This window comes from Arvicanthis niloticus, chromosome 3 (assembly GCF_011762505.2).
Source record: "Arvicanthis niloticus isolate mArvNil1 chromosome 3, mArvNil1.pat.X, whole genome shotgun sequence".
Taxonomy (NCBI): domain Eukaryota; kingdom Metazoa; phylum Chordata; class Mammalia; order Rodentia; family Muridae; genus Arvicanthis; species Arvicanthis niloticus.
The window spans coordinates 63752906-63762886 of NC_047660.1; the positions used below are offsets into that span (position 1 = coordinate 63752906).

At 53.0% G+C, this 9981-nt stretch overlaps 1 protein-coding gene across 2 annotated transcripts; it reads right to left on the reverse strand.

Moving 5' to 3' along the window:
- Positions 1-2149: 2149 nt before the first annotated feature.
- On the reverse strand, positions 2150-9039 carry Cpne6 (copine 6). 2 transcript variants are annotated; one of them, XM_034498945.2, is made up of 17 exons: positions 8723-9039; positions 7295-7466; positions 6744-6923; positions 6245-6319; positions 6030-6104; positions 5778-5861; positions 5599-5688; positions 5165-5269; positions 4865-4951; positions 4282-4341; positions 3940-4073; positions 3814-3868; positions 3682-3733; positions 3258-3391; positions 2884-3120; positions 2522-2697; positions 2150-2357 (listed from the first exon to the last, which is right to left on the reverse strand). In XM_034498945.2, exons 2-16 carry the CDS (start codon positions 7460-7462, stop codon positions 2560-2562), a joined length of 1674 nt encoding a protein of 557 aa, XP_034354836.1. In that variant the 5' UTR covers positions 7463-7466; positions 8723-9039; the 3' UTR covers positions 2150-2357; positions 2522-2559. The 2 variants fall into 2 exon arrangements, with proteins under 2 accessions (XP_034354836.1, XP_034354837.1); XM_034498946.2 differs by having other exon boundaries at positions 7295-7488; positions 8723-9036.
- Between the last annotated feature and the right edge of the window lie 942 nt (positions 9040-9981).

Sequence of the window (9981 nt, forward strand, 5' to 3'; positions counted from 1 at the left end):
ATTGGCTAAGTGTTCTTGCAATTTAAAAAGAGGTAATTCTATATCACTGCTTTGGATAACCGTTTTGTGTGTTTGCTGTGTGTGAGAGAGAGAACAGGGAATGAGGGAGGGAGAGGAAAGGGGAGAAGGTTTTTTTTTTGGGGGGTCTGCTGTTGTAGCTCAGCGGTAGATTGCTTGCCTAATCTTTGCAGAGAGACCCTTTTTGGAGCAGAGCAGTGTACATCTCAGTTCTAGAAAGCCAATGAAAGTGAATTGGAGGAGGTGGAGGAATGGTCCAGATGGAGCCTTACCACCCACCACCGCCACTACCACAACCAAAACCCAGGAGCAGCAGTGGCCCTAGCTAGGCCTGTCTGTAGCTGTCCTCCAGGTCTCACAGTTGCCATGGTAACCCAGCCTTCCAGTTCAGCAACATATGGGGAGGGCCTTTGGCAGAGCAGAAGCTTTGAGCTGGGAGTATCCACCTCATCAGCCACTGTCATCTGTCCTCTAAGGGGCATAGTCAACGGGAGATGCAGGCCTGTGTGGGGGAAGCGGTTCCCATATGTCTTTCTTCCTTTCTGCCCCCACTCCCCACCCCCTGACCAGCTGTCTCTTCTCTTCCCATCACATTTCTTGTTCCCTCTTTCCCCCCTCTAGCCTAGCTCACCCTTCTCTCAGGAGACCAAAACAGGAGTCCTTTCCTCCACCCCCTACACGTTTCTCACTCTTCACTACCTGTGACCAGCGGCCTTTCTCTCTGGTGCGGGTTCTTCTCTGATAAGGATGTGCAGCATCTTCCTCTTTTACATTCATCACTGAAGGGAAAGGCTGGGGCAGAGGGAGCCCACCCAGGATCTCAGCTCTTCTTCCTTACTCTGTGTCCTTTCTACTCTGTAGCCCAGGCTAGCCCCAAACTTAGGATCTTCCTTCCTTCCTTCTTTCTTTCTTTCTTTCTTTCTTTCTTTCTTTCTTTTTCTTTTTTTTCTTTTTTGTTTTTTTTTTGTTTTTTTTTTTTTGTTTTTTTTTTGTTTTCTTGTGACAGGGCCCCACTGTATACTCCTCACTGGTCTGGAACTTACTTGTAGATCAGGCTGGCTTTGAACTCATAGAGATCTGTCTACCTCTGCCTTGTGTACTGGGATTAAAAGTGTACACCACCTCCATGCCTGGGCATTCTTTCACTTTCTGAGTGCTGGGATCACAGGCATGTGGCACAACACCCTCTTTTCCTCACTCTGAATTTCTGTTGTGTCCTCCTCTGTCCTTCGGAGTGTCAATCCAGACCTGTTGACTCTCCGGCATCCCTTTCTTATGTGCATAGCACACAATGGCAGAGACACTTATCCTCAGACACTAACACCCACAAACCAGACCTCAGTACACACATGCCTGGTCTCAAGGTGGCACATCTAGGCCCCATGTGTGCCCTTAAGCAAGGGTCTCATGCCGGAGTGGTGATGGCTGTGGTGTAGTGGCTGGGCAGCTCCAGCTCTGGCTGTTCTCTGACCTTTGGAGAGTTAAAAATCAAGCCTTCCTCACTTTGCCAGAAAAACAGAGATTGCGTCATGATTTGCTATCACAATATACACATTTAAAGACACCAAACGTGATGTGTGCTAAAGAACAGTCCTCGCTGCCAGTTCTGATGTCATCCATAAGAGTGCCTACGTGGACTTCCCAAAACCTCAGGCCGCACATGTGGAAGGTCGGGTGCATGAAGACACCCAAAAAAATCAGGCCTTCCAGACCTGATACCCTCCCTGTGCTCCTAACTCATTAGAGGATCTGTTGCACCCCTTCACTTCCCCACAATCTCATCGTGGCCTGCCCCACAGCTGTGTGGGGGCTGGGGCTCAGCCTCTGGGATACTCAGCAGGGCCTCTCTGGAGACAGCCGCTAAGAAAGCATCAGCCTGCCCTCTTGACAGCCCCTCATTACCCTCCCCCATCTCCTGTCATTAACACACATGGTGTTTAGACCCCCTGGGCTTGGGAGGTGAGGGTAGGGCCTTAGATCCACTGGCACACAGTTGGGGTGAGGCTGCAGAGACAACAGCCTGCTGGGGAGGTGTGGCTCAGATCTGGAAAGAGGTTGGCCCCCACTTCCTATGGTGTATGTGGGAGTGATGGAATGTCCAATGGACATCTGAGGCATGATGGGTAGCGGCTTGAGTACTTGGTGGGTGGTTCCCTTTATTTACATCCATAAAGTCACAATCACTAGAGGAAGTTATTGAGGGTCCTCAGAGTCGAGGGACATTGGGCTTGGAGAGATGGGAACAGAGCCCATCACTCACTTCCGGGGACCCGCAGGGCACTACTGGTCCGAAAGGCAGAGACACTGGTCACTGGAATCACAAGGGTCAGCACAGGCACCTGAGAGGAGTAGGACAGTAAAACACCACCACTACCACCACCACCACCACCACCACCACCACCACCACCACCACCACCACCACCACCACCACTACACCAGCCAAGATGGATTATTCTGCTTTAAACAGCTTTTGTGTCCACCCCTTTGGTCCCCCAGAACTCACTGAGAGACTGAGGGGGTGTTGGTTGTGTTGAGAGGCAGTCATGGGCTGGGGCTGGGCGTCATGGCCGGCGTGGAGGGCCTAGGAGCCCCGGGACTGATCCCTTGGCTGGCATAGTACTCAACCACCTGCCGTGGCACCTCTGCCAGGACACACTTAGCTAGTGCAGAGGGGGCGGCCTGGGAAGGAAGGGAGATTGGTTAGGAGCAGGAGAATGGGGTCAGCTGGGTCAGTTGAGCAAGCAGTGGGACTTCAGAGGGCATGCTGGATTCCAGTGACCTTCGGAGGACATGCAGAGGATAAGAAAGACAGATCTGGGGCCACAAGTTGTTGAGAAGCTCTGGGAAAGACTACCAAATACTCACGTCCTTGAAGTCCCTGAAGGGCACAAACTGGACAATGTCACGGGCTGCAGGTACCCCCTTTGGGCAACGCAGGGGGCCATCATCTCCGTCCAGTAGCCGCATGTCAGAGAAGTCAGCATTGCCCACGCCCACGATGATGATGGACATGGGCAGGCGGGAGGCTCGCACAATGGCTGTTCGGGTCTCAGCCATGTCACTCACCACGCCATCGGTGAGCACCAGCAGTACTGAATACTTCTGAGGGAAAGCAGAGGGGGAACAAGGGTTGCTTCTGTATGAAAGGGCATTGGCAATCTTTCCAAACTCAGGTCCTGACCCTGGCACCATCTGAAGACACACAGGGCGGTCCCTGGTTGTCTGTGTTTCCTCCTCACCGTGGCTTGACCGGTGCTCTGCTCCCGCTGGGCTGGCTCAGCCACACGATTGATGATGGGGGCCACGTTGGTAGGACCGTAGAGCTGGATCTGAGGCAAGCAGCGGCGGTAGGAGGCTATGACCCCTGAGATCTCTGTGGACACAGAGAAGAGATGAAGCTGGCAGAGAACATTCCAGACACAGCAGAATGGTAATTTCTGTTCTAGCTCCTCACTAAGCAGAGGAGAGAGAGTCAGGTGGTCCCTGGGGCTGGGAGAAGTGGACAGATGCTGGGTCACAGGGCTGAAACTCCAAATGAAGACAGTTTTGAATGGGAGGAGGGACAGGGCAGGAAGCTGGATGCATGGGAGCAGAGTCTGTGGTTCTGCAGGAGACGTCCAGGCGTCTGTGGGGATGCAAGTTGGTAGGACTCTCCAAGCTTACCTTCACATTCAGGATTTTCTGGGTCAAAGTTGATAGCAAAGTCATGGGAGACCTGTCAGAGTAAGGGAACAGTGAAGGGGTGTCTCCTCCACATCTCCCCTGCAGGCCTTCTGTCTCTTGTACCGAGCCTACCTCAAAGTTTGGTGGGATTCGAGCTCCAAAGCCAAAAGCTGGGAACCGCTTGTCACTGGAGAGAAGAAAAGGCTGTGGAACTCCCAGGGCAAGGCCTCCCTTCTGGACCCTACCCCCACCCCATACCTGTCATAGTCCTGGCAGATGCCTCCCACTGTGCGCAAGGCCTGCAGGTAGTGGTTGGGCTGTCGGGGGCTGAGGCAGTGCAGAGACTGGCTGCTCCTTGGGTCCCCATTGGAGGCAGTGAAGTCGATAGCCACCTGGGTGGAAGTCACAGGTAGAGGATGTGGAAAGGACCAAGGTGAGTCTGGGGAAGCCCATAGGCGGCCTCACAGTGGAGTAGGGTGTTGGACGTAAGGTGCACGGGATGCCAGGTAAGAGCAGTGAGACTCCGGCTTCCTTCAGTTTGTGTGGACTTGGCCCCTCCCTTTTCCTTGTGCCTGCTTCTCTTGTGCCCGGGGTCTTTACCGTGAAGCTGATCTGGCAGCCACCCATGATGTAATCCAGGAACGTATGGACTTTTTCCACCTGGCAGATGGGAAAAGATAACGAGACAGGTGAGATGGAGCTTTGGCAAGGCTTCAGTGGGGAAAGGGGAGAGTTTTAAAGGTTGCTGCCGAGGATGGGGTGGAACAAGGGTTCACAATTCCCAGAGCAGGTCTTTAAAGCAAGTGAAGGGCAGACAGACAGACAGACAGACAGTCAGACACACACACACACACACACACACACACACACACACACACACACTGGACAAATAAATAAGTGTAAAAAAATGGCTGGAGAGGTGGCTCAGTGGGTAAAGGGGCTTGTTGCCAAGCCTGAAGCCCTGAGTTTGATCCCTGGAACCAATATGGTGGAAGGAGAGGACTGATTCCCAAAAGTTGTTCTCTGACCTCCACCTGTGCTCTGTGACACTGGGTCCTCCCAAGTGCACCCCCCCCCAATAAATAAATATAAATTTTAAGAAAATTAAAAAAACAAGGAAGCAAGGGGCTGTGGTTGTGGTCGGGTAGGGGCAGAGACATCTGAGCTGTGAACTGTGACTTACGGTGCACTGGGCTAGCACGACTGTCCCTGAGCTCTTGTAATTCTTCTTCTTGTCTCGGTACTTGGGGTTGATGCAATCCCACTGCATCTAGACATGCCCCCATCAAAGAGTCAGCTATTCATCAGATAGACATCACCCTTCCTGCCGATGCTCCCGGGGAAGACCCTCATGACCCTGTCCTTCTGCCAAGCCTGGGCATTTTCACCCTTTTTTATCTCCAGTCACCTAGAGTGAGGTGGTTGGCACTCCCCCCTCAGGACTTCCCCCGGGGTCCTGGGGTTAGGATGGGGTCTCTGGCACCTCCTGCCCAGGGTTTGCAGTCCCTTCTTGCATTTCCTGGAATGAGCTGGTGAACTCGCCGATGAAGTCATGCTTTCCACTGGAGTCGTAGTCATATACTAGGAACTAAAGGGAGAGGCAAGGTGTGGGCCAGGGCTAGGGATGCTTTCTCTGTAGGGTTTCCAAAGCATCTGACAGGGCAGTAGGGACCTCACAGTGTCTAGGACCCAATAGAAGTCCTTAACATACCCAGAAGCCACCTGCTAAACTTTACTCTCTAGCTCAATCTGGTAGAGAGTTTGTCCCCACATAAAGGTACCTCTGTGGGATGCTTAACACGGAGCTGTGAGCTGTTATTTATCCCACAGAGACAAGTGCTTATCACATGAGGGAGAGGGAGGAGGCTTGCTGTACCCTGGGGAAGGTCTCAGACAGCAAACTCCAAGGGGCTTTACCTTGAGCGGCCTGTGGATGTCACAGCTGCACAGAGAATGCAAGGACAGACGGAATGGCTCCCAGCTGGGGTTCAGGTTGTTTTTCACCACCTTTGAGAGGCACAAGGGACCTTGTGGCCAACTCTCTAGGGTTTTTACTATAAGCTGTCCACCTTTATCCCATATCCCTGTTCACTAACCTCAGTCCTCCAGACCAGCTGGTCACTCTGGTCTCCATTGGTCTTATAGATCTCCATGAAGGGGTCAGACTTGCTGAACAGATCCTGGAGATGCAGGGGAAAGGTCTCATGAGTCTGGCGTGATCTTTGAGGAGGGATGGGAAGGGAGTAACACTAAGAAGAGAACTGGCCTGGGACCCTGTGGTCTCTTTGTGGCAGGAAGCCTATGGCTCTCTAATGGGGCATGGATGGGTGTGGACCTGGGGTTCAGACCTTGTTATCCAGCTTGTGGGCTCTGAAGGTAAGTTGCACGTAGTCGTTGGTACCTGATACTTCCTCAGCCACAATCTGTAAAAGGGACACAGGATTGTGAATTTTCTCCTCATCATATATGCTTCCCATAAATGAGGTAGGTGGTCATAAGCACAGTATCAAATGGATGTGCATACGGGGACACTGAACCTTGGCCCAAGAGTGACTTTGCCTACCGTGATAGTAGACTTGCCCGCCGTCTTCCCATTCTTCAGCAGTAATGGCTTAGTGACCTTAGTTTGTGATACAATCTAAAGACAGAGGTAGAGAGGAGTCTGGCTGTAATGTATGCATATGCCCTGGCCAAGGCTATACATGTCCATAACGTTGGCCCTTTGATTGGGATAAGGCAGATTCAATTTCTACAGTAGCCTGAAGAGAGGAGTGCTGGGGAGGGGAGTGTAGTTCAGTGGCAGAGTTCTTGCTTAGCCATGGGTTCAATCCCCAGCACCAAATACAACAACATCCATAATAACAAAAGGAATACTATAAGTACACCTGCCCCCCCCCCCTTCAAATGGGAAAAGTAGGTTAAGTATGTGGTCCAAGGCTACACATCCCATGGATGGAAGGGAGGGGTCCAGGCTCAGAAAGAGCTCCTTTCTCTTAGTTTGGCTCTGGAGGCAGAAACTGATGGCAAGGCAGACAATGTAGGGACTGAGCTGGAGTGCAGACCTGGCCCAAGGTGCACTCTGTAGAGCCAAGGAAGGTATCGCTGCTGGGGCTGGTGGCTCCGTCCTCAGCATCGAACACGTGAAACTGCAAAGGCTGCTTCTCTTCAAAAAAGTATTCAATGGCCAGCACCCGGGAGAAGACGGGGCTTGAACAGGAGCGAAGCACCTCCGTGCGCTCCACCTGCAGTGGGTGGGATGAGGATTCTCTGGGGACTGAGGCTACTGTCCCTGTTCTGTACTTCCCTGGGCAAATGAGCTCTCCTGGATTCTTTAGACCCATCAATTAGTTTCTTTCTTTCTTAGCTGACTTCTGAATTTGGAGTACGCTGGACCACTAGACCTCAGCCCTCTGGGAGTCTGTGAACTTCCGGCTAAAATGGTTTGGGCTTATTACAATGATGGCATGTTTATGTTCGAGGTTATCCACATGGGTAGGAAAGGTCCTCTGGAATCCTCACGTTCCCCAGAAGGCTTGCCCTGTCCTCCCTCAGCCTCCCTCCTTCCTAGGTTTAATGAAGGTTAGACAAGGAAAACCCACCAAGTTGCACTCACCTCCACCCACTGCTCATCAGAGTAGAGTTTGAGGAGCACACATGGATGTGGCTTTGTGAGTGTGTCTCGGTCCAGGAGGCCGTGGCAGGACACCCTCAGCTCTACTCGAGAGGCTCCCAGGGTCATGGCTGGGGGCTCAGGCACCCATCCCATCTCTGGGTCCGACATGGCACTGTGGGGACAGAACAGATAGCCTGGACAGAGAGAGGAGGAGTTTGCCTTTTGGGGGTCCTGGACCCACCTACTACTCTTCTTTCTGAGGTCCTGGGGTCCTAAGGGCAACCTCTTCCTCTGCCTTGTTTGACTTCTTTGGTGCTCTAAGCAGCAAAGAACAGGAGTCCAGAGTCCCGTGTCTCTGTCACTCTGCCAGCCTAGGTGTCATGGATGGGGCTGGAAAAGACTGGAGGGTTGGGATAGAAGTGGGTTCCTGGCAGTCTCGGCTCCTAGGCCATCGATTGATTTCCGCTTACTGCTGTCTCAGCACCTTCTGCTATTTCCCGACTGGTATGTGAGCCAGTGCTGCACTCAGTCTTGGCACTAGGGAACTGAACTGGGGCAAGGGGGTGGGGAAGAGGGTGGGGATGCCCCTGGAGGTCTTAAGAGGGTGGGCCTTAGGGACAGAGTCTGCAGTGGACAGTAGGAGACAGGTTGTCAGTGAAAGGGTCTGTGTAAAACTGTCCTGTTGTCTTGATGTCCCCTACTCACTGGTTGGCTGGTGGGAGAGGGTGGTGGTGGGCTTGGGGAGGGAGTTAGGACTACTGCTCTGCTGTGAGCTCCTCGGGTGCCTGACAAGCCTGCAGTCCTCCCCACCTCCCCTGTTCTCACACTTCTTGGCAACACAGGCACTGTCTCTTAGCGACAGGGTTTTGGGGGAGCCATGGCCCCCACCATGCTGCCCGTGGGATGCATGCGCACCACCCTCCCCCAGCAGAGTCACCAAGCCCCAGGCAGCAGCAGACAGGGGTATGCCGGCCCGAGTTCATGGCTGGACAACCCATCTCTCTGTGCCTGTCCAGATCTCAGGGTGAAGCTATCTGATCCATGCCATACTTCCTGAGTGAGTGTCCACTGGTGTGCCTGAGTGCCCCACCCTCTGTCTGTCCCCCTCTGTCCTGTGTCCATCTCCAGGAGGGTGTGACAGTCCCGTGTCTCTGTCCAAGCCGGGACCGTTTCCTGGCTGGTTATCAGCCTCCCGATGATAAAGCCTTATAGGTATGAGAGGGAGGGTCTGGGCTGGGGCTCTCAGTGCCTTCCAGCCACAAGTCTCAGTTAATGTGGAGCCCATGAGGCAGGCAGGGGCATGTGGTGAAGAGGGGATCAGGTAGGGTTGGCTGGTGACTTTGCTGAGAGCTGGAGAAGATGTTGTTATGGAGACTGAGCCAGGGAAGGCAGGACTCAGGCTGGATTAGGAAGGAAGGGTGGGCTCACCTGGGCTCTTAGTGGGGGTCTCTTCTCCAGTCTCCAGTCTCCGGCCCTGCCCCTGACTTCCTTGCTGCTCCAGCCGCTGGCGCCAGCTCCGGCTCGGCTCTGCTGCTATTTATGGGGCCTGGATGGGGAGGAGGGGGGCCGCAGCATCAGCTCCCCCCCCTGCACAGACTGGTTGGGAGGGAGGAGAGGGGAGGGACAGGGACATTGCCTGGGAGGGAGCCACAGAACTAGAGAGGAGGGCGGGCTGGGGGCAGGCCCAAGGCAGGACCCCCGCAGACACAGTGACACACATCTCCTTCACACCACACCCACACCCAGCATCACAGACACACACATATTGCAGTGATACATGCACACACACACACACACACACACACACACACACACACACACGGAGGAAGGATGCGACACACGGCACCCACGACTCACAGGCTCACACATATCTCGACACTCGCAGGCGATAGTACATAAACTCACGGTGACACCATGACAGTTAGAGCCCCACTGATGCGCACTGGGAAACACACTCTCATAGCACTTTCAACAGTACTACACTTGTTAAGAATATTTGTAGCTACATAGAAAAGAACACTAGGCTGTACTTGTGACATACACACAGACACCTACTCTCACTAACCTGGGATACAACAGAATGTTGATATCCATACACTCCTTAAAAACCATCACGCACCACACTGAACCTCAGGAAATGACATTGAGTTCCCGAGTTACCCTTTTGTAGGGAAACTTGGAACATGAGCATGATGCCCCACCCTCCCCCATAGGATCTCATCCTAGGCATACAGCCCGTGTATTGATTGGACATCACCATGATAGACCCAATGCACCCCCTCCCACCCCCATCCAACCCTTATGGCCACATCTTTGTGGGAGGGGCTGGGCCAGGCACAAAGCTTAAGGAAACAGAAGTTAGTCATTCTCAGTGAGACCATTCTCAGTGAGCAGTTTCTGGACTGCTAAAGCCACTGGGGAGACATCCGGGCGTGGTGATTGGGGGAGTACTCGAATGCGTTCACAGGGATGCCTTCCATCCCTGTCCCTTAAACTGCTTACTTATTAAGGTAGAAACTATTAACTACCTCTGGAGTGCCAGAGATTGGGCCAGGCACTGGGGCTAGTCAGATAGCTCCTGTCCCTAGGAGGCAGATACATATGATATACAGGAACTAGAAGGACCCACACAGAGATGTTAAGATAATATGAATGCTGTTAAAAATAACACGCAAAATTATGTTCAG